Here is a 25,045-nt window from a genome sequence, read left to right as displayed (position 1 = left end):
TCCATAGGCACTCTGTACATCCCAGCCACATAAGGCATATCAGTGCCTTGGATAGCTACCCAATGAGCCTCTCTTCCACTATGTGGCTCTGACAGATTAGTGCTGAATCAGATTGATCATTACAACTGTGCCCAGGACTGGATAAGTGATCTGTAGGAGACAAGTCCTGAGACTTCTTTTTTTGCCTTTCAGTATTTCTTAGGTCATTGGAAAGTCTGAGCAAGCATGGATCTCACAAGGAGTGCATCTGCCCTAGGTCTGCAAGTGCTAGTTCTTCTTGCATGTAAGTAAAACATTCATTATTATTATTATTACTATTGTTATTATTATTTAGCTGAAGGAATACATGTATATGGTTTATTATCTACAAAGGGCAACAGAACCATGTACCAGGGTAAAGGGACATCCAGATATAGGTTTAGGACAGTTTGTTTGGTCAGTGGCACAGTATGGACAATGTAAACGGTAAACGATCGACTTTCTTTATTTGACAGGCGCTATTGGTCCGAATATGGCAGAGCAAGAAGTAGAGAATCTTTCAGGTCTATCCACTAATCCTGAGAAAAACATTTTTGTCATAAGAGAAAATGGGACCACTTGTCTTATGGCTGAATTCTCAGCTAAGCTAGCTGTTCCCTATGAAGTTCCTTCCAGCAATGAGGTGGATGTAAGTATTATTTAAAAAAAAAATTGTTTTAATAGTTTTGATGTTTAAAATTCAGCCCACATATATGAGAATTACCAAAAAGTGTTTCTTAATTCTAAATTCTTGAGAATGTGAATTCTCTTCAAAGCATCCAGCCCTATTCAGTAGGACAATGCGCAGAGAACAACAAACCAACCAATTGGAATTGGTTGGCTGATTGGTTGCTAAGAGTTACTGCATCGCTTTTTGTTTTATTCAGTATGGTAGATTGTTGCTAATGCAGAATCAAATGTAGTAACATCATGTCAATGAATAATGAATAGTCTGATATTAGTCTATGCAATGACTGTAGGTAAATGATGTTCTTCAGCAGCATGGTTTCTTATGTGTTACAGTGGGATCTGGTGGAAGCAATCATACAGCTGCCCAGAGATACTGAGATTAAAGGGAAATGCTGGAATAATGAGTCTGAACTGCATTTGTCATGGTTAGACAGAGCCTACACGCTGAAGTTGTTCTTTGTCAAGGTAACTAACACTACTGCTGCTCAAGGTTGTATAAATGAATGCTGTGAACTACTAATGACATAGACATACTGCAATGCATGATTCATTATGACAACTGCCTAAGACAAGGCATTATCATCAAAGTGAAATCTTTCGCTACTATGATGAGCTCTGCTTACATATAGAGCCATGTCATTCCCAGTTTTAAACAATGATCTATAATAAACGAATCCCATATGTCGCATTCCAAGAATGCAGGGTGGTATTGATAGGTCAATAGGTCAACAAATGCTTGCATTTCAATTTCTGGTGCAGACAATGCTTGCATTTAAAACAATGGTCCATCCAATTTTTTCATTAAAATCAATAGTTCAACCAATACTTGCATTTTAATCAATTGCTCGATCAATGTCTTCACTTAAATTAATGGTTCAGCCAATGCTTGTGTTTGAACCAATGGTCCAGCCAATGCCTTTATTAAAATCAATAGTTCGGCCAATGTTTGCATTTTAATCAATGGTCCAACCAATGCTTTCATAAAAATCAATAGTTGAGTTGATGTTTGCATTTCAACCAATGGTCCAACCAATGCTTTCATTAGGATCAAAGGTTCAGCCAATGCTTGCATTTATATCAATGGTTCAACCAACGCTTTTATTTTAATCAATAGTTCAAGCAATACTTTAATTTAAATGAATAGTTCAGCCAAAGCTTGCATTTCAACCAATGGTCCAACATATGCCTTTATTAAAATCAATTGTTCAGCCAATGTTTGCATTTTAATCAGTAGTTCAAGCAATGCTTTCATTTATATCAATAGCTAAGACTGATGCTTCCATTGCAACCAATGGTCCAACCAATGCTTTCATTAGAATTAAAGGTTCAGCCAATGCTTGCATTTTTTTTATCAATGGTTCAACCAATGCTTTCATTAGAATCAATAGTTCATCCAATGCTTGCATTTCAATCAATGGTTTAATCACTGCTTTCATTAAAATCAATAGCTCAGCCAATGTTTGCATTGAAATCAATGGAGCAAGTGCTTGCTTAGAAATATCCATTTTAATTCATAGGACGGTCAGGACTTCACAAAGTCCACCGGATGGAGTTGGAAAATGAGCAAAATTCAATTTTTGTATGATCCATCAGAACGCACAAATTTCAAAACTGGAGCAAGACGTGAGTATGTTCAAGACTACAGCATGTATGTGCGGTCCTCATAGACTGTTATCCTACACAATCACTAGTTCCTACGTCCCCAATCCCCCCCTCCCCCCGCCAGAACCATGCCGCAGTGGTCCTGGTTATTGTATGCTATGCAGTATGCATGCAGCCTCAAATTCTTACTCCGAGGCCTCCACTAAGGAAAGGGGACAGTGTAATTGGTAAAAGCCCACAATTACAGTATTATCACCACCAGGAATAAATGGATGTTTTTACGGGAGAGGAGCCTTATAGCCGCAGTCAGTAGCTGAGTCATTTGGTGCGGTTGGCTGCTGACGTGTCACCAACAGATGTTCACCCAATACTGCTGTGCACAATGCAGTCCTTGTCGCTCTGCCCCTGGCTTTCCCATCTGGGGCCCTCTCTGGGACCCATGCCACTGCTAAATAAAGCATTTTTGTTATATGAATTTACACCATAGGCATTTTTTATATCATCTTAAATAAATGCATGAAACAAAATAATATTCAAAGGCAACAGCAAATACCCTTTTGTAACATTTTTTACATGCATGTTATAGATATCCCATCTTCCTCCATAAAGCAATATTGTTCAATATTTTCTTTTCCATTTTAAAGCTTAAGGCTTATCATATTTTTTTTAAAAACTTATATGCTATTCTGCTGTGTCAATGTTTCAGCTGGAAAGCAAACAGCTACTAGTCATCACCTATCCCTTATGGCCACACCAGTTGGGATGTCCTATGAATGTGAGGCTCCAGAGAAGATCAGCCTGATCTCCAGTGACCAGAAGAAGACGGTGGTCCTGTTCCTGTCTGAGGTCCACATACAGCCATTTGACATTAAGAGTGACTTTGTCTTCAGTGAAGGTATGGTGATTGCTCTACAACAGGTGGCATGGGCTTAAAGTTGAGGTACCATTGGCTCCTTCTGCTGTCAAACACAGCCAGTGAGGAGGGAGCATGGGGCGGGACTGAGCCACTTTCTCTGTGTCGTATGGACACAGAGAGCGGGGCTCAGGAGAAAGCACACACGAGTGCCCCCATAGCAAGTGGCTTGCTATGGGGGCACATTGTAACCTCCCCCCCACCAGCTGATGTGCACAGTCTCCGCTTCTCCCCTACCACCCCCCAACTCTATTGCTACCACCTTAGCCCCTGGATTTTTGGTTCTCCCTCACATTTACAGCCAGGAAGCAGGATTTTTTTGGCATTCACTCAAAAACAAGTCCAGCGTTCTTTGTTTTGTTTTGGTTAATTAGGGGATACACTTGGATAGGGATGGGAAGGTATGGGATGCCCAGAACTGACATTTGAATGAGGACTTCAAACTGTTGTCTCTGGCTACCAAAAAAAATCACAAGGCTGTCCTCCTGCAGGAAAAACAGATCAGCTAAAGTGGTAAAAAAAAGGTTTCCAATCACTGAATGCAGGTGCTCTATCTCCATAAAAAATGCCAATGCATCTGGCTTCTCTTAGGTTGTCCAAGCAAGAGGTGTAGGGTAGCTGTATTGGCTTTAAGGGTTCTAAGCTGCCCCCTTGTTAGAAGGCTAGCTGGGTATTTCACCTGGCTGCTTCTCCTCTATAGGCTCCGGGGTGTAGTGGTTGAATATACTTACTCAGTCTCTTAGGTGGATCCTGTGGCACATGTGACTGCTGAACAGGCCTCCTGCTGGACAGGTGCCAATGGCCCTCAGGGTGGCTTCAGGTAGGCCTAGCTGAGGCTAAAGGGTGTGAAGCTCCTATGGCTGCCTCTCTCTGTCTTTCTCTCTCTGGCCAGGGGCCGAGTCCCCCAGAATAGGGGTCCCCTGGACTCTGCTCCCACATGGCCAGGCTCCAGAATATTTATGGCCTGCCACCCCACCTTCTGTGCTGTCCCCACCCAGGGATTGGAGGAGATTCCATAAATATTCAGGCCTCATCTGCCCTCTAACTTTTAGAACTTCCCAGTAGTTCCAGAAGCCAGTGGGATGTGACAGAGACACAGCCCTTGGAGCTCTGCCAGCTAACTCCAAACCAATTAACCCCGGTCCCTCTGCTTACAGGGGAGCACAAATCTTCCTACACTGTACACAGATGGTGCTGCCACATGCCATGTCCAGTGCAGGTTTCCCCCTCTGTACTGTGAAATTGCTCGCTGGGACTGTCAGGACCTTAGCAACCAATGACATTGCTTGACCCAGCATTGACTTCCTCCACCCAGACCTGCCCCACCTCCCAACTTCAGCTCTGATGGAAATACTCATGCAAAGGGGATTCTGATACTGTATATAGCTGGACTCTGAAAAGGTTCTTAATATATGGAGGGACTCTCAAGGGGGAATGATGTAAAGCTGGACTTTGATAGGGATTCTGATGTACAAGTGCAATTCGTTTCATAACGAATCGAATTTCGGCCGAATTTTGCATCTTTCGGACATTTGCATGCATCCGAATGTCCGAAAAAAAAATAATGAATTTCAACGAATACAAAAGAAATTATAGCGGATATAACAAATGAATTCGACATGATTTGAGATTCAGTAGTACGAATATCGACGCTCTAGAGAAATAACTAATTATCCGAAAACGAATGAACGTAACATAACGAATATAACAGAACGAAATGATGTATTTTACGAATGACAACGAACCGAAAATAAAGAAAATTTTCCGTGCACAAGTCTAATCTAAGGGAGGACTCTGATGGAGACACTGATGTAAGAGGGGCCTCTGATGTAAGGGGTTCTCTGATGGAGACACTGATGTAAGAGGGGACTCTGATGTAAGGGGGTCTCTGACGGGGACTCTGATGTAAAGCTGGACTCTGATTGGGACCCTGATATAAGGAGGGGCACCAATATAGGCAGGGACTCTGATTGGGACACTGATGTACAGCTGGACTGATGTGGAGCATGGTGGAACAAGGGACTCCGATGTAAAGAATATGATAAAAAAACAACACAAGATACTAGCGCTTTAAAAGATACTGGTGTGTCCTTTTCAGTTCAGTCTGTATTGTTCATTAAAATAAATTCAAAACAGTTTTTATCAAAGCAAGATGTTTTTTTAAAAAGTTATCTGAGAAAACAGTACTTGGAATTTGCTGAAAATCCAGAAAGGTTGCTTGCTGTCCTTAGAGGGTAGGGGATGTATGTGCACAATCACCTGCGGCAGCTGCTTTTTTAGAGTGAAGTCATCTCATGAATAGGATAGCAATAAAAGAGTATATAGAAGAGCGCCAAATCAGTAAAAAGTGCATTTATTTTATACAATCAATAAAAGTCTCACTTACATCCATAATTATTATTGTCCTCCGTTTGATAGTCAAATCACTGTTCCCTTTCGCTGGTGCTGTTACTGGATGAATCCTCCTCCACAGCGCGCTAGGGGAAGCTCCGCTGTGTTCTGTAAAACACAGAGACACAGACTGGCTCGTAGACAGCGTGTGACGTCAGCCGGGGGGTACCCGAGAGCACAACGCGTTTCTGAGCTTGCGCAAACCTCGTTCGGGCATGCGCGCTCCTTTCTCCAGTGCAGGTACCTGCACTTGAGAAAGGAGCGCGCATGCCCGAACGAGGTTTGCGCAAGCTCAGAAACGCGCTGTGCTCTCGGGTATATGATATACATCTGCACTTGAGAAAGGAGCGCGCATGCCCGAACGAGGTTTGCGCAAGCTCAGAAACGCATTGTGCTCTCGGGTACCCCCCGGCTGACGTCACACGCTGTCTATGAGCCAGTCTGTGTCTCTGTGTATCACAGAACACAGCGGAGCTTCCCCTAGCGCGCTGTGGAGGAGGATTCATCCAGTAACAGCACCAGCGAAAGGGAACAGTGATTTGACTATCAAACGGAGGACAATAATAATTATGGATGTAAGTGAGACTTTTATTGATTGTATAAAATAAATGCACTTTTTACTGATTTGGCGCTCTTCTATATATTCTTTTATTGGTATCCGATGTAAAGAATGACTATGATGGGGACTCTATGATAAGGAGGGAATCTGAAGGGGACCCTTAAGTAATGCTGGATTCTGATGGGGACCCTGATATAAAAGGGGCTCTGATGTAACGGGGTACTCTGCTGACGTAAAGCTGGACTCTGATGGAGTCACTGTTGACGGATGGGGGGGAGGGGGGGGTTCTGATTTTATGTAAGGGCGGACTAGCTTTGCTTTATTTTTATTTATTTTTTATTTTGTACTGAATTATAACATATTGGTTACAAAAAAAATCAAAAAACATATTTATTTGTTTAAATTTAATTCATTCTTTTAAAAAAAATTATTTAAATATTTTGACTCACACATATTTGTAAAACATGCAATGTGGTGCCCATACTGAAAAGTTTGGAGACCCCCCCCATTTTAGCTTATTGGAAAACCCAATCATGTGTAAGGAAAAATTCCCTTGCAAAGAAAAATTCCCTTGCAAAGTGACCAGACTATTTGCCTTTAGAAAATCAACCCCCCCCCCCACCCCGTATGTTATTGAGGAAGGTGTTCCTGTGCACAGGCATCACACGGTCTACATTGTATGAAGTGTAGACTACCAATAACCATAAGAATATTAGAATACTCTCAGTAGCTGTGGAGCTCCATTTCTCGTCTTCCCCTTTCTTCCTTTCTCATTCCAGAGTACAGATGTCTAACGGATCAGAGGAAACAGCTGGAAGAAACCTTGCCTCTTATTTTGGGAATAACCCTGGGACTGGCCATTGTCATCATCCTCGCCGTCTACCACATCCATCATAAGATGACAGCCAGTCAAGTGCAAATTCCTCGGGACAGATCTCTCTACAAGCACATGGGATAAGCAAAGACTAAAAAATATCAAATGCAAAGCATAATGACCATCAGGTAGAAAGGCCAGAAGCACTTTGTCTTCCTGTACATGACGTCCATTTCCCTTTTTATCGGTGAAGCTTTTTTTTTTTTTTTTTTCCTTTGCACTGGAAACCAGTATGACGCCATAATATTCCAGCGCAGACCGCGTGCCAACGCCGCTATCTATTGATTTTCATCATGATTTTTAAATGACCTAAAAATGCTTCTAAGTCTTAAATGACACCTATTTGCACATCTCACCTAGAATCCTCTCCTGTAGAACCTATGCATGTTTAATATAATGAGCTTAAAGGGGATTTCCACTTTTGTAGCCAAATTGGGAGAACACCTACTTTATATTTGTTTCATAGCATAACGTAAAAGAAAAAAAAAAAAAAAAGATTTAAAAATTGTTGGTTACATTTTTTAGGTGCCTTTTACTTGCCTAAAAAAATCTCCTTCCATTTTTCTCCCTATTTTTTGCTGTGTTTAGGAGGGGGTGGCGTAATCTTTAACAGAATGAATCCTGTCTGTACATTTTTGTAAATATTTTCTTCTATCTTTTCATGTGACAACACTGAAGAAATGACACTTGTCTACAATGTAAAGTAGTGAGTGTACAGCTTGTATAACAGTGTAAATTTGCTGTCCCCTCAAAACAACTCAACACACAGCCATTAATGTCTAAACCGCTGGCAACAAAAGTGAGTACACCCCTAAGTGAAAATGTCCAAATTGGGCCCAAAGTGTCAATATTTTGTGTGGCCACCATTATTTTCCAGCACTGGCTTAACCCTCTTGGGCATGGAGTTCACCAGAGCTTCACAGGTTGTCACTGGAGTCCTCTTCCCCTCCTCCATGATGACATCACAGAGCTGGTGGATGTTAGAGACCTTGCGCTCCTCCACCTTCTGTTTGAGGATGCCCCACAGATGATCAATAGGGTTTAGGTCTGGAGACATGCTTGGCCAGTCCATCACCCTTACCCTCAGCTTCTTTAGCAAGGCAGTGGTAGTTGTGGAGGTGTGTTTGGGGTCGTTATGTTGTAATACTGCCCTGCGGCCCAGTCTCTGAAGGGAGGGGATCATGCTCTGCTTCAGTATGTCACAGTACATGTTGGCATTCATGGTTCCCTCAATGATCTGTAGCTCTCCAGTGCCGGCAGCACTCATGCAGCCCCAGACCATGACACTCCCACCACCATGCTTGACTGTAGACAAGACACACTTGTCTTTGTCCTCCTCACCTGGTAGTCTCCACACATGCTTGTCACCATCTGAACCAAATATGTTTATCTTGGTCTCATCAGACCACAGGACATGGTTCCAGTAATCCATGTCCTTAGTCTGCTTGTCTTCAGCAAACTGTTTGCGGGTTTTCTTGTGCATCATCTTTAGAAGAGGCTTCCTTCTGGGATGACAGCCATGCAGACCAATTTGATGCAGTGTGCAGTGTATGGTCTGAGCACTGACAGGCTGACCCCCCACCCCTTCAACCTCTGCAGCAATGCTGGCAGCACTCATACGTCTATTTCCCAAAGACAACCTCTGGATATGAGGCTGAGCACGTGACCTCAACTTCCTTGGTGGACCATGGCGAGGCCTGTTCTGAGTGGAACCTGTCCTGTTAAACCGCTGTATGGTCTTGGCCATCATGCTGCAGCTTAGGGGTGTACTCACTTTTGTTGCCAGCGGTTTAGACATTAATGGCTGTGTGTTGAGTTATTTTGAGGGGACAGAAAATTTACACTGTTATACAAGCTGCACAACCACTACTTTACATTGTAGCAAAGTGTTTCTTCAGTGTTGTCACATGAAAAGATAGAATAAAATATTTACAAGAATGTGAGGGGTGTACTCACTTTTATTTATCACCTCTTGACACCTGTTTTGTTTTTTGTTTTTATTGTAGAACAGTCAGGAGGTGCTACTGCAACCTTCTGATGCCTGCTTTTATTTCTTGTTTAGTTTACTTTGTTTCTTTTGCTTTTTATTTTTTTATTTTTTATTTTTTTTAATAGTGGAACAGTCAGGAGGTCCTACTCCAGCCTCCTGATGCCTGTTTTCTTTTTACTTATTTTTAAATAGCCAAATGATGATCTGGAGGTGCTACTGCTGCCTCATGATGCCTGTTCTTTTTTCCTTCTTTAAAAGCTGAATGGCCAGAAGGTGCTACTGCCACCTCTTGACACCTGTTTTTTTATTTTATTTTTTAATAGTAGAACAGTCAGGAGGTGCTACTTCAGCCTTCTGATACCCACTTTTATTTCTTGTTTCGTTTCTTTTGCTTTTTTTTTTTATATATTTAATAGCCAAATTATCTGGAGGTCTTACTGCGGCCTCCTGATGCCTGTTCTTTATTTTTATTTTTTTTATTTTTTTTATTACTGTTATTTAAATAGCTGAATGATCTGGAGGTGCTACTGATGCATGGTGATACCTGTTTTTTTTTGTTTTTTTTTTTTCCTTTTTTTTTTTTTTTTTAATAGCTGAATGGTCAGGAGGTGGTACTGCTGCTTCCTGATGTCTTTTTTTTTTATTTTATTTTTTATTCAATAGCCGAACAGTCTACTGCCACCTCCTGATGTCTGTTTTTATTCTTAAATAGCCAAATGATCTGTTCGTCTTTTTTTTTTCTTTTGTTAATAGTGGAACAGTCAGGAGGCCCTACTCCAGCCTCCATATGCCTGTTTTTTTTTCCCTTTTCTTTTAATAGCTGAATCATCAGGAGGTGCTACTGCTGCTTCCTGGTGTCTGTTATTTATTTATTTATTTAAATAAGTTAACCATTAAGAGGTGCTACTGGTGCCTGTTTTATTTTATTTTTGTGTTGTTTTTTCTTTAATAGCCAAACGATCTGTTCTTCTTTTCCTCTTTTTTTTATATTGTTAATCGTGGAGCAGTCAGGAGGCCCTACTACTGTCTCCATACGCCTGTTTTTTTTTTGTTTTTTTTTATCCATTTTTTAAATAGCTGAATGGTCAGGAGGTGCTACTGCTGCCTCCTGTTGTCTATTTTTTTGTTATTTATAGTCTTTTCTTTTGTTAATAGTGGAACAGTCAGGAGGCCCTACTCCAGCCTCCATTCGACTGTTTTATTTTATTTTTTCCCTTTTCTTTTAATAGTCAAACAGTCAGGAGGTGCTACTGCTGCCTCCAGGCACCTTTTTTTTTTAGCCAAATGATCTGTTTGTTTTTTACATTTTTTTTTATTTTTTTTTTAAAAACTGAATGGTCTGGAGGTGCTACTGCCACCTCTTGGCGGCTTTTTTTTTCTTCTGTTCTTGAGGTCAGTAGGTGCTATTGCAGCCTCCTGGCATCTGTTTTTGTTTTTTTGTTTAACAGTTAAGTGTTCTGGAGGCCCTACTCCCACCACCTGACGCCTGATTTTTTTTCTTCTTTTTTTAAAACTGAATGGTAAGGAGGGGTTACTGCTGCCTCCTGATCCTTTTTTTTTTTTTTTTTTTTTAAATAGATGAATGGCAATTGTATAATGTAAGCACCTCACTGCAACTTGCGAACCAAGCGATTGGCTTGTGGTTGCAGTACGGCCCCATTGACCTCAATGGGCTAGTACGACGGGAGGTGCCACATCCCCGTCAAGCTGTAAAGTTAGCATTTGGTCAGGTTGCTGGGGGGGGGGGGGTAAAACTGCGGCTCAGTCACCTTTTTGTTACCACCCCCTGCTTATGTAAAAGAGCCCTAATACAGTCCAGAAAGCCATGGCAACGTCTCCTAATGCCGCCTACACACGATCAGATTGTCCGGCGTACTTAGTCCGCCGAAACGCATTTCAGCGGACAATTCGATCGTGTGTGGGCTTCAGCTGACTTTTCCAGCGTGAAGTCCGGTGGACTAAGAAAGTATTTTTGCACTCCAATCTTCCCGTCGGACTTGGGTTTCAGCGGACAATACGTTCGTCAGTGTGCTAGTCCGGCAGACTAAGAATGACGCATGCTCAGAAGCAAGTACGAAAAAGGAAGCTATTGGCTACTGGCTATTGAACTTCCTTTTTCTAGTCCCGTCGTACATGTTGTACGTCATCGCGCTAGCGAACGTCGGACTTTCTGTGTGTCCGTGTGTGGCCAAGTCCGTTCGGTAGAAAATCCGCCACACTATCCGCCGGATTGTATGTCGGACTAAGTACGCCGGACAATTCGATCGCGTGTACGCGGCATTAGAAACATTTTAAAAGTTAGAAATATGTTTTAAATTTAAAAAAAATTTACGTTGTAAAGGGGTACACAAAACAAATGTATGGAGCGGGGAGCAGGGGGTGAGGGGTTCTCAAATATGACTGCAAATGTGGAAATAGCCTTTAACGCTATAAAGAAAACCTATAAATATTGTTAAATAATATAAAGCTTTAGACTCTATTTTCTAAGGACAATTCTAAACACCAAAATTGTCACACAATGTGCTTTTCTACGATATGTATTGAATGCTGACATTAAAGCCAGTTGAAACTTTGTTGTTATGATGATTCTTTTAGCCAGTGACCCCGGGGGCATGCTGCTTGTTGTATTAGTGTTACAATTGCACTGTATGAAATACAAAGCTTTGATAATTACGTAGTTCTCTTCTTTTGTAAGTATGTGACTCCAGATATGATTGTGTGAGTTGAATTTGAAGCGGAACTCGAATTGATGCTCGTTACCTTTAGCCCTTTCACTATGAGAGCCATTTTTGAAAATTTTTGTGTTTTTTGTTTTGCACACATATTTAAAAGAATTAGTTAAGGCCTAAAGTGGAGGGCCACCCTGAAAAAAAAAAAATACATTAAAAATAAAAAATAAAAATCATTAAAAAAAAATGAAAAAATATATATTTTTTTAACTTACCAGAAGTGCCTGTTGCTAGGCACATCATCCTAATCTGCCTCTTCCTCCTTCGTGGAGATCTTCTTTCTTCTCTCCTCCGTGCGGCGTCTTCTGGGTAATGGGTCGCGCTGTGTTCTGGGAACTGTGTGTCCCAGAACACAGCGCGCCCCATTCACAAAGCACTGCGCGACTCGCGCATGCGCAGTAGGAAACAGCCAGTGAAGCCGCAAGGCTCCACTGCCTGTTTCCCTTAGGTTGAAATGGCGGCGCCGGGACCTGAGAGCCGAGGGACGGGTCAGCCTCGGGCGGCCGACATCGCGGGCGCCCTGGACAGGTAAGTGTGCTTATTAAAAGTCAGCAGCTACAGTGTTTACAGCTGCTGACTTTTAATTTTTTTTTTTTTTAAACCGGCTCTCCTCTTTAAGATTGATTAAACCCCCAATATAGACAGTGCTGTGAAAAAATATTTTCCCCCTTCCTGATTTACATTTTTTATTTTTTCTTGCATATCTGTCACATTTAACCTTTTTCTGACACTTGTTTACAAGTTTAAAACATTATATATATATATATAATGTTTTAAACTTGTAAACAAGTGTCAGAAAAAGGTTAAATGTGACAGATATGCAAGAAAAATAAACATTTAAAATCAGGAAGGGGGAAATTGCTTTATATATATATATATATATATATATATATATATAATAGCTATATTTTTATATATATATATATATATATATATATATATATATATATATATAAAATATTTATATCTATATCTATCTATCTATCTATCTATATCTATATTTATATATATATATATATATATATATATATATATATATATATATATATATATATATATATATATATATATATATATATATATATAAAATATAAATATAAATATTTATAGAAATAAATATATATATATATATATATATATATATATATATATATATATATATATATATATATATATATATATATATATTTATTTATTTATTTATTTATTGATTTAGCAAAAGACTCTAGAGAATAAAATGGTAGCTGTTACAATATTTTATGTCACACTGTAATCCCCCCCCCCCCCCAAAAAAAACAATTTTTGTAAACGCAATGTAAACATCCCTTGTGACAGCACTAATATAATGTGAAAGATAATGTTATGCTGAGTAAATAGATAGCAAACGTGTCACGCTTATTGCGCACATTCATGGAATGGTGACAAACTACGGTATTTAGGGAACCCCACAGGCGATGCTTTAAAAAAAAATTAATGGTTACCAGTTTAGAGGTACAGAAGAGGTCTAGTGCTAGAATTATTGCTCATGCTCTAATGATCGCAGCGATAACTCACATGTGTGGTTTGAGTACTCTTTACATTTGCAGTCGCGACTTACGTATATATGTCCACTTCTGCGCGTGAGCAAGGAGGGATGAGGCACTTTAAATTTTATTTTTTCTTATTTATTTTACTTTTAGTTATTTTTACGCTGTCCCTTAATTTATTTATTTTTTTTTGTCATTTTTTTTTATCACTTTTTTTGCTGTCATAAGAAATGTAAATATCCCTTGTTATAGCAAAAGTCACTAGTCGGTTATTTTTTTTTGGAGGGATCTGGAGTCTATAAGACCCCAAATCCCTCCTTTGCACAAGTTTGGCTGTTTTAAATACTGAATTTTTTTTAAATCTGGCGCCATTCAGGCTACAGTGAACCAGAAGTGACGTTGCTTCCGTGTTACTAGATCCGAGACCCAATCAAAGCTGATTCTGGCTTTGTTCGGGTCTCCCGCCAGCTGGTGGATGTGCTGCCTGGTCGCTCGTGCCTCCCAGTGGGACAGGAGAGCCCGGGTGGAGCGACGGAAGGCGGCGAGGGGTGGGGGTGGAATGTCCCCTCCCACTGCTTGTGATAAGAATCGACCGTCCGCTCAAAAAACTGGTACTGGGGTGATGCCTGCAGCTACGGGCATCAGTGCGATACAACCACTTGAAGCAGAATGACGCACTTGTATGTGATTTTGCAGCAAACGGTTAAATGATTCAGATCATCAAACAAATTTTAATATCAAACAAAGATAACCCAAGTAAAGACAAAATTCAGTTTTTGAATGATGATTTAATTTATTAAGAGAAAAATCGGTCCAGATCTGCCTTGCCCTATGTGAAAAAGTAATTGCACCCTAAACCTAATAACTGGTTGCGCCACCCTTTGGCGGCAACAGCTGCAATCGAGCATTGGCGATAACTGGCAATGAGTCTTTCACATTGCTGTGAAGGAATTTGGGCCCACTCTTTTTACATAATTGTTTTAATTCAGCCACATTGGAGGGTTTTCCAGCATAAACGGCCTATTTGAGGTCATGCCACAGCATCTCACTTGGATTTAAGTCTGGACTTTGACTAGGCCACTCCAAAACCTTCGTTGTCGTTTTTTTGAGGCATTCAAAGATGGACTTGCTGGTGTGTTTCGGATCATTGTCCTGCGCTTGAGCTTGAGGTCACAAGCTGATGGCCGGACATTCTCCTTCAGGATTTTCTGCTAGAGCTCAAGATTTCATGGTTCCATCAATGATGGCAAGTCGTCCAGCCCCAGACCATAACACTATCACCACCATGTGTGACTGTTGGTATGATGCTCTTTTTATGAAATGCTGTGTTAGTTTTACGCCAGATGTAATGGGATGCACACCTTCCAAAATGTTCAACTTTTGTCCCATCAGTCCACAGAATATTTGCCCAAAAGTCTTGGGTAGGGATGAGCTTGGTGTTCGACTCGAACATCGGCCGTTCGTCTGTTCGGAGAATTCAGAACTTTGTGGACCGTTCGCACCAAATTCGCACCATCGCAGTGCATTGCTGGCTCATGATTGGCCAAGCATGCACTGTGACCCCGCATGCTTAGCCAATCACAGCGCCGGCAGCGAGGAGAGCCATAATAGTACACGCCCCACACTATATAAGGCCGCCAGCGTGGCAGCCTTGTGTAGTGTGTTCCGGAGTGCAGGGAAAGAGCAAGATAGGCAGGGACAGTGTTCTTTTCTCAGGCATCTGCAGGAGTTAAAGTGGGTGTTGTGTGCCTCCAGCACAGTATACACCTGTATCTACCCTTTATTGACGGTTTTCTCTAATACAGGCATCTGCAGGAGTTAGTGGGTGTTGTGTGCCTCCAGCACAGTATACACCTAAAGATACCCCTTATTGCTGGTGTTGTCTGTTGCATATCTTGCATATTAGCCTTTTAAAATGAGCACTTTGATTTTGAACGTTCGAGTCCCATAGACTTTAATAGGGTTCTAAAGTTCGTACAAATTTTTGGTCCGTTCGAAGGTTCTGGTGCGAACCGAACCGGGGGGTGTTTGGCTCATCCCTAGTCTTGGGGATAATCAAGGTGTTGTTTTGACAAATGTGTGATGAGCCTTTGTGTTCTTTTTGGTCAGCAGTGGCTTTGGCCTTGGAACTCTCCCATGGATGCCATTTTTGCCAAGTCTCTTTCTTTGTGTAAATCATGAACACTGATCTTACCTGAGGCAAGTGAAGCCTGCAGTTCTTTATATGTTATTCTGGGTTCTTTTATGACCTCCTGGATAAGTTGTCGTTATCCTCTTGGGAGTCATTTTTGTCAGCTTGTGACTCCTGGGTGTCAGGGCTGGGCTCAGCCCTTCCTTCTCTGGGCTGGCTGCTCAGCTGTCAGCTAATTGCCAGCTCCTATCTCTCCACAGTTATTCAGCTGTTGATGATCCTGCTCGTCAGTCCTGCCTACTTAAGCTGTCCAGTCCAGAGGAGCTCTGCCTTCGTCTTGGTCACATCACAAGAAATTATCTTCTGTGTTCCTGTTTAAAGACTGGATTTACTGACATCCCTTCTGGCTCCAGATCCTGCTTGCTGTTCCACTACATTGATCCCTGACTTCTGGCTTGGCTGACTATCCGTTCCGGTTACTCAACTTTAGCTATGTTTTGACTACGTTTGTTCTTTTTACTTTTATTAGTAAACAAGTGTGATTTAACTGTACTTGGTCTGATTTCATGGTTTCTGACACTGGGAAGGTTTGCCACTGTTCCAAGTTTTCTCCATTTGTGAATAATGGCTCTTCCCAAGGTTCACTGGAGTCCCAATGCCTTAAAAATGGCTTTGTAAGCCTTCCAAGCTGATGCATTACTTTGTTCCTCTGTTCTTGAATTTCGTTTTTGAGATTTTTAATAGATTTTTGAGATCTGCTAGCTTGCTTCACTTTGTCAGCTTCTATTTAAGTGATTTCTTGATTCAACAGGTCTGGCAGTAATCAGGCCTGGGTGTGGCAAGTGAACTTTAATTCCGCTTTCCAAAAAAATGTGGTTAATCACAGTTCATTCATGATTTAGCAAGGGAGGGGGAATTACTTTTTCACATAGTGCCAGGCAGGTTTGAAAAGCTTTTTTCCCTTAATAAATGAAATCATTTAAAAACTGCACTTTGCTTTTACTCAAGTTATCCTTGTGTAATATTAGAATTTGTTTGATGATCTGGATCATTAATCCCGCGTACACACGAGCGGATTGTATGGCGTACTTAGTCCGTCATACAATCCGACGGACAATCCGTCGTAGTTTCCACTGAACGGACTTGACCCCACACGGATACACAAACAGTCCGTCCAAAGCTTGCGCGATGATGTACAGCACGTACGACGGGACTAGAAATAGGAAGTCCAAGACACAGCAAAGCACCCTTCCGCCGTGTAAATCCTTTCTGGGCATGCGCCATTCTTAGTCCGTCGAACTAGCATACTGACAACCGTATTGTCCGCTGAAACCAAAGTACGACGGACAGATTTTTGGAAAATCCGAAATTCTTAGTACTCCGGACTGCACGCTGAAAAAGTCAGCTGAAGCCCACACACGAGCGGATTGTCCGCTGAAATGTGTTTCAACGGACTAAGTACGTCAAACAGTTCGACCGTGTGTACGCGGCATAAGAGTGATACTTGTGCCAAAAATATGAAAATCTGGAAGGGGGCAAATACTTTTTCACAGCACTGTATTTTCTGAAAGCAGAGAACCAGGAGAATAAGATGGTGGTAGTTAATTTTTTTTAAAGTCACAGTAGTAGTAGTACAACAGTTTATGAAAGGCAAAATGTAAAGGTTAGGGAAAAGGAGGGGGGGGGGAAGTGCATTGGACTGCTACAAAAACGCACTGGAACGCTTTAAAAACGCGCATGCAGAAAAGCATCTGGACCATGTCAAGACTTTGTTTCTATGGTGTGAACTGGCCCTAAATAATACACTAATTTTAGTGCAATCAAGTGCAATTTATTACCCATTTTTTCTGGTAAAATATAAAAGATGGAGCTACGTTGAGTAACTAGATACCCAACATATCAACCCTTACAACTGCACACACTAGTGGAATGATGATGGACTTCGTTGCACAAAGACTTGGGTAGGAAGGTAGGAGCTGCCGGTGTTCAGAAGATTGCAACTTTTGATGTAGGGTTCACATTTATTAAAGTGGAGTTCCACCCTATTTTGCAACCACGACCTCATCCGTTGCCGATCCCTGTGCAATTCATTTTTGGATATTGTAGTTTTTTTTTTTGTTACGTTTTCGTACCTTTAGAAATCACTCCTCTTCTGTCCTACCTCAATGCAGTGAGGTACGTAATTTTCCTTCCTCCTGTTGGCTCCTGGATATCAGTTTCATCAATCCCTGAAGTCAATGGGCATCCTCCATTCTACACATAGTGTACTGCACATGAGCGAGAACGGGAGGTGCATACTGGTTAGCCAGCTGCACCTAATCCTGGAAGAAACTCCTAGTGGGCTTCAGATGCCCACACTCTGAATGGCCGTTTACATGATCCAGGAGGTAATAATGCTGGATTTTATGAAGAAAAAAGATTACAAATATACAACATGCTGATTTAGAGTAAAGTTGCAGCAACAGTCATGGAGGTGATTTTTTTTGTAAATTTGCAAGATGACTGGAGCTCCACTTTAAGCCAATGCATTTGGGGGGGGGGGATGCAGAGGGATGTTCTGTTTTCTGAAATCTCAAAATCGATCAACCTGTTTGGGAACCATTCCCACCCACTAGCATGCAGCAACAACCCTGAAGAAAAGGGAGTCCATTCCCCCGAAATGCGTTGGCTCGATGTAATAGTCCAGTGTGGTCTCCAGCCCAAACCAAACATTTCCCTAGGGCACACTTTAAGAGCATCTACAGGTCATCAGTTTATAATGAAAACTTTGTTACCCCAACAATTCATATTCCTGATATGTGACTGCTGTACCATGTACTTGTATGAGAAAGTATCCTGCTCTCTTTGTGTTGCTTCCTTTGTGTGAAATCCTTGGCATTCCTGCCACTATGCACATAGAAAGATGTACACCAAGTGTTCAAGTTTCTTTAGGTGCTGGGGGTCCCACTTTTCCATCATGAATATTCCACAGCTCTACATGTTTCGCGACCTAGTCACTTCTTCAGGAGCCTTTAGGACATTGGTAATAGGAAGCAGGGATCAATGCGCTCACCAGGCTAACCTGATTTTATAAATGTGTCCCTGCACCTGCAGTGGGATTGCATACGCGGCCATACTTGGGCTTCTCCTCTGGCCCCGGGGGTAAGCATATTGATCGCAGCATCTCATTACCAATGTACTAAAGGCTCCTGAAGACGCAACTAGGTTGCGAAACATGTTCTTTGCAGAGCTGCACCAGATTTTGCACTCTACAGTTTTAGTAACTCAACTCCCTGGTTTGTAAATGTAGAGTTTGCAGTGCCGGAATCGAGGGGCAGTAGGAAACACAGGCTGCCAGAGAGGTTAGTATATTGCATTACTTTTCTATTGCAGGTAAGTGTTGGTTTGATTTCGTAAAATGGTACCCAGATTTTACAACCAAAATGGACTGCCAAAACTAACATACAGAAGAAGTGAACAGCTCTTCCCATATCAATTAAAGGATGTTGTATTTCGGCTGACATTCTTTTCCACAAGAACTGTCTATTGGACCAAACTTAGAAAAACTTTATTATTGCAATTGTTACAGCTTGGACCAAGGTGGGTATGTGCCATACCCGTGGGATCCCTCTAGAACAGTGATGGTGAACCTTGGCACCCCAGATATTTTGGAACTACATTTCCCATGATGCTCAACTACACTGCAGAGCACATGAGCATCATGGGAAATGTAGTTCCAAAACATCTGGGGTGCCAAGGTTCGCCATCACTGCTCTAGAAGCTGGAAATCATTGTAGTAGGCACTTCTATGCCACATGTATGACACATACATATTTACATTGTTCTAAGCTGGAGCAGTGTAACTAGACATGTGCAATTTGTTTTGTTACAAATCAAAATTTGGGGGGGAAAAAATTTGTTATTCAGAGATTCGGTAACGAATTTAGACTAATCTGAAATAAACTACTAAACGAAAACTAAACTAACTAAACTAAACTAACCAAATTATGAATTAGAATATGAATTTGAAAATGAATTTGAATTTGAAATGGAAATACATTGCAATAAATACAGTAAGGCATAGAACATGTTTCACAACCTAGTTGCTTCTTCAGGAGCCTTAAGTACATTGGTAATGAGACGCAGGGATCAATGTGCTTACCCCCGGGGCCAGAGGAGAAGCCCGGGTACGGCCGCATATGCAATCCCACTGCAGGTACGGGGGCACATTTATATAATCAGGTTAGCCTGGTGAGCGCTAAAAAAGTGGAATAAGATGATGATTCCTACTTAGGCTGCTTTATACAATAGAAGAGTATAGAGCAAAATAGAATAGAAAATAAAGGATTAGAATGAGAAAAGAATAGAAAATAAAAGAATAGAATGTAATAGAATAGAATAGAATAGAATAAAATAGAAAGAATATAGCCGTCTTCCAAAATTAGAATTTCAAAATGAATAAAATAGAATCAAATAGAAAGAATATAGTCATCTTCCAAAATTCAAATTCGGATCAATTTGATATTTTCTATTCGGATACTTTCGAATCCGGTCAAAAACAAATAAAGGAAACAAGACTAAAGTAAAGGAGTTTCAGTACGGATGCAATAAAACAAAATTAGTAACTTAAAGTGTAACTAAACCCAGCAGCCTGCATTTCCTATATCTGGTCTCCCACAGTACACAGAACATGGAAATGTAATTAGTTTAGTAAATATAAACGCTAAATACCTTTTCCCTGACCCTCTGCCTGGACAGTGCTGATTGGCCCTGTGTTGATCCCATGCACCCCCCCCCCCCCTCCAAAGAAAAAAGAAAAGAAAACTCTCTAGCAATACTCACCAAACTGAGCATGTGCATGGTGACTCCAAGGCTCTGTACTGGCCAGGGATAGTTTGGGGACAGTGGAAGAAGGGGAGGATCATTGATGATATCATCAAATAGCCTTTTTATACAATTCCTTCCTTTCTGCATAGAATAAAATGTCCCCTTGAAGAAGACCACAGTTAGAAGGGTCGAAACTCGTAGGGGTTTTTATGTGGAAGATTATTCTTTGGCAACAAAATGCAATTTTACTAAAATTTCTTTTAAATGTATTTTCATTTTGATTGGTGGTTTTGTCATTTTCATGTGAATGCCAGAGCACAGTTTTTACAACTCTCATGTAATTGTTAAATTGCTTTTTGACACAATAGCATATTTTAATTAAATTCTTGAACAATTTCTTGGCTGCTAAAAACCCTATGAAGGAATTTTTCCATTTTATAAAGGTAAATGGCTAATGATTCCCAAAAGCTTATATAAACAAATGCATCTTTAGAGCCGATTCACACAGGGGCGACTCAGATCCGACTTCAGGTCGCCTCAAGTTGCGCTACATGTAAAAATCAATGTAAGTGAATGAGAGCTGTCTTAATGCACACTACTGAAGTCGCTCCGACTTCAGAAAAGGTTCCTGTACTACTTCAATCCGACTTGTAGGCGACTTGTACCCATTGATTTCAATGGAGGTCGACTCCAAATAAAAGAAGAACAGAAAAACTCTGGATAGCTGCACTCCGGATCAAGTAAAATAAATCGTGCCTTTATTGTTTCCACTTCAAAAAATCTTCACATCATACAGATCAAAACAGCAGAGGGATGAAGAAAATAGAGCAAAAAATTCTGACGCGTTTCACGCTGAAATTAGCGCTTATTCATAGCTAGCAAGGAGGTCGCCTCCAAGTTGGATCTCCGTCTATACGGAGGCGACTCTCACAGAATTATCAGCTCCCAAGCGGGAACTCCACGCCAAATTTATTTTAAAAAATTGGCGTGGGTTCCCCCTCCGAGAGCATACCAGGCCCTTAGGTCTGGTATAGATTTAAGCCCCTACACCGAAAAAATGGCGTGGGGGTCTCCCCCAGATCCATACCAGACCCTTATCCGAGCACACTACCCGGCAGTCCAGGAAAGGGGGTGGGGACGAACGAGCGCCCCCCCCCCTCCTGAGCCGTACCAGGCCGCGTGCCCTCAACATGGGGGGTGCCTTGGGGAAGGGGGGGCCGCGCGCCCCCCCACCCCAAAGCACCTTGTCCCCATGTTGATGAGGACAAGGGCCTCTTCCGACAACCCTGGCCGTTGGTTGTTGGGGTCTGTGGGCAGGGGGCTTATCGGAATCCGGGAGCCCCCTTTAATAAGGGGGCCCCCGGATCCTGGCCCCCCACCCTATGTGAATGAGTATGGGGTACAATGTACCCCTACCCATTCACCTGTGAAAAAAATGTAAAAAAAAAACACAACACACAAGGGTTAAAATAGTTTATTGCACAGCTCCGGGGGGTCTTCTTCCGTCTTCGGGGGACTTCTCGCTGGACTCCTCCAATTTCTTCTGCTAGCTCTTTTACTAGCGGAGGAGCCCAGCATTCTTCTTCGCCGCCGCCCTCTTCTTCCGACTTCGGGGGTCTTGTCCCCCTCTTCAGGGGTCTTGTCCCCCTCTTTGTTTCTTCTTGCCTGCCGCTGCCGCCGTCTTCTGTTCTTCTCTTCTTCTCTTCAGGAGATGTTGCCTCGTCGCTGTCTCCGGTCACTATGACAGAGACGCGGCGTGCGGCGACTTATATAGGGACATCGCCGGATGATGTCCCCGCCCATTATGATGTCACAGTCCCAGAGAACAGAAGACGGCGACAGTGGCAGCGGCAACAGAAGACCGGGCTACCGCTTGTAAAAGAGCTAGAAGAAGGTGCGGTGGCCCGGCAAGAAGAACCGAAGAGGGGGACAAGACCCCCGAAGAGGGGGACAAGACCCCCGAAGTCGGAAGAAGAAGTCGGCGGCGAAGAAGAAGAATGCTGGGCTCCTCCACTAGTAAAAGAGCTAGCAGAAGATAGCAGAGGACTCCGAGGAGAAGACCCCCAAAGACGGAAGAAGACCCCCGGAGCTGTGCAATAAACTATTTTAACCCTTGTGTGTTGTGTTTTTTTTTTACATTTTTTTCACAGGTGAATAGGTAGGGGTACATTGTGCATAGGGTGGGGGGACGGGATCCCCCTTATTAAAGGGGGCTCCCAGATTCCGATAAGCCCCCCGCCCGCAGACCCCGACAACCAATGGCCAGGGTTGTCTTGAAGAGGCCCTTGTCCTCATCAACATGGGGACAAGGTGCTTTGGGGTGGGGGGGGGCGCGCGGCCCCCCCCTTCCCCAAGGCACCACCCGTGTTGAGGGCACGTGGCCTGGTACGGCTCAGGAGGGGGGGCGCTCTCTTGTCCCCACCCCCTTTCCTGGCCAGCCGGGTAGCGTGCTCGGATAAGGGTCTGGTATGGATCTGGGGGGACCCCCACGCCATTTTTTCGGCGTAAGTGGTTCCCCTTAAAATCCATACCAGACCTAAGGGCCTGGTATGCTCTCGGAGGGGAACCCATGCCTTTTATTTATTTTTTATTTGACGTGGAGTTCCCCCTTGAGAGCTCATTCTCTGATTGGCCACGGAAAAAGTCGCCTGCCCTGGGGCGACTTAAAGTCGTGTTGTAAGTCGCCCCAGGTTGTGTCTAAGTCGTGTTCAAGTCATGTCCAAGTTGCCTCCAAAAGTCGTGTTGAAAGTCGTGTTGCCCCTGTGTGAACCGACCCTTAGACTTTCTCATTAACCACTTGCTGACCAGCCGCCGTAGTTGCACTGTGGCAGAACGGCACGGCTGGGCAAAACTACGTTATGTAACATCACTTCACCCTGTGGTCCCCTAGAGAATAAAATGGAGGTCGTTGCAATTCTTTCTGTCACATCGTATTTGCGCAGCGGTCTTACAAGTGCACTTTTGTTTGAAAAATACATATTTTTGTATTAAAAAATAAGACAACAGTAAAGTTAGCCCAATTTTTTTTATATTGTGAAAGATGTTACATCGAGTAAATTGATACCCAACATGTCACGCTTCAAAATTGCGCCCGCTCGTGGAATAGCGACAAACTTTTACCCTTAAAAATCTCCATAGGCGACATTTAAAAAATTCTACTGCTTGCATGTTTTGCGTTATAGGGGAGGTCTAGGGCTAGAATTATTGCTCTCGCTCTACCGATCGCGGCAATACCTCACATGTGTGGTTTGAACACCGTTTTCATATGCGGGCGCTACTCGTGTCTGCGTTCGCTTCTGTAAGCGAGCTCGGCAAGACGGGGCGCGTTTAAAAAAAATGTTTTTTCTTATTTATTTTACCTTTTATTTTTTATTTTTACACTGTTTTAAAAAAATAAAAATGGTGTCACTTTTATTGCTATTAAAAGGAATGTAAACATCCCTTCTAATAGAAAAAAGCATGACAGGACCTCTTAAATATGAAATCTGGGGGTCAAAAAGACTTAAATGCAAAAAACAAAAAATGTCATTTTGAAAAAAATGACAACAAAAAAATGTGCCTTTAAGATGTATGGGCGGAAGTGGCGTTTTGACATCGCTTCCACCCTGCTGTGGTATGGAGATGGGTGGGGGCCATCTTCCCCTCACTCGTCTCCATGCCTAGCAAGGAAACAGACACGATCCAGTGCCCTCCGCCGATTACCGGAGCCATCGGGAGCGGCAGAGAGGGCACTGGATTGTGGTGAGAGGGGGGGGGGGGGCTCTCCTTTTTTTTTATATTGAAAAGCCTGTGGTGTGCAAAACACACCCAAAAACTTCCACCCGGTGCCAAAAAAAGTGCACACACATAAAGGGTGACAAACAAAAACGTGCAACGGGTGTCTGTTGTCCTCCACAAGGAAGGACCTTACCCTGATCCCCCGGGGCGTTAGGCTCCAGACGGGGACTGAGGTACCATACATGGCCCATCCAGCCGAAGCCGGACGACCGCCTTTCTCCGGAAGGTCTGCCGAAACAGACCCACCCAGGTACTAGGGTAGGGGCTCCCCTGTAGGGAGACCCCCCCCAAAGAGAGGGCGAACCAAGCCAGAACGCCTATGTCCACCCTCCCACAAGACTTTCAGGGTTGGCCGAGGACCGACACCCTACTCATCACACGTGCAGTGACAACATAAAACGTGACACACAAACAATCAAAAAAATAAATAAGTAAAGTGGGGAAGGGATAGTAAAGAGGGAGAGTGAAAAGGTGGCCATTGTGAATACAATGACCAGGCCCTCCGGCCAGGAATCAAAAATTCCTCTGGTCCTAGCCAAAAGGCCCGGCCCTAGAGGCAGGTGTGAAAAAGCGTGTATACAGTGAAGTGACCACGGTGCCAGACATCAGTGTGACAAAGCACAGTGAACGTAAGGCACCCCTGAACTGCCACTTCAGGGGCACATCACCATAGGCTTTTTAACAAAAGCATCCCTGACCCCCCCCCCCAGCCCAGACCACAGCAGCCCCCACCCCAGCCAGAAAGGCATGGAGATCCAGGAGCTTAGTGAGAGCCCTTTGCAGGTGTTTGGTGCCCTGCATCAGGCCCCCCCTCACTCCCATCACTCCCACCTAATTACATTCGGGAAGTACTGGCCGTTCCCCCCGTGGAATGGAAGGGGGAACAAACTTTCCTTCCCGAAAAACTGACCGGAGCTAAAGCTGCCCCAATCCAGGCCAGAAGGCCAGGATTCCCTTCCCTGGCGCCGACCAGTGGTTCTCCATCCTCATCAGAAGGCTTCCCTTTCGGCTACGAACCGCTCCAGGTTACCTTCACACC

The 25,045-nt window shown here is 42.8% G+C and overlaps 1 protein-coding gene across 1 annotated transcript; it reads left to right on the top strand.

Moving 5' to 3' along the window:
• Positions 1-225: 225 nt before the first annotated feature.
• Positions 226-7,805, top strand: LAMP5 (lysosomal associated membrane protein family member 5). The gene is made up of 6 exons (XM_077490266.1): positions 226-283; positions 495-667; positions 1,042-1,173; positions 2,226-2,331; positions 3,017-3,205; positions 6,953-7,805. The coding sequence occupies exons 1-6, from the start codon at positions 226-228 to the stop codon at positions 7,129-7,131; spliced, it is 837 nt and encodes a 278-aa protein (XP_077346392.1). The 3' UTR covers positions 7,132-7,805.
• The last annotated feature ends 17,240 nt before the right edge of the window (positions 7,806-25,045 follow it).

The sequence above is a fragment of the Lithobates pipiens genome, unplaced genomic scaffold (assembly GCF_037356315.1).
Source record: "Lithobates pipiens isolate NorthernLeopardFrog02 unplaced genomic scaffold, aLitPip1_a1.2 Scaffold_18, whole genome shotgun sequence".
Lineage (NCBI taxonomy): Eukaryota > Metazoa > Chordata > Amphibia > Anura > Ranidae > Lithobates > Lithobates pipiens.
This window is presented reverse-complemented; position numbering and strand designations above follow the sequence as displayed.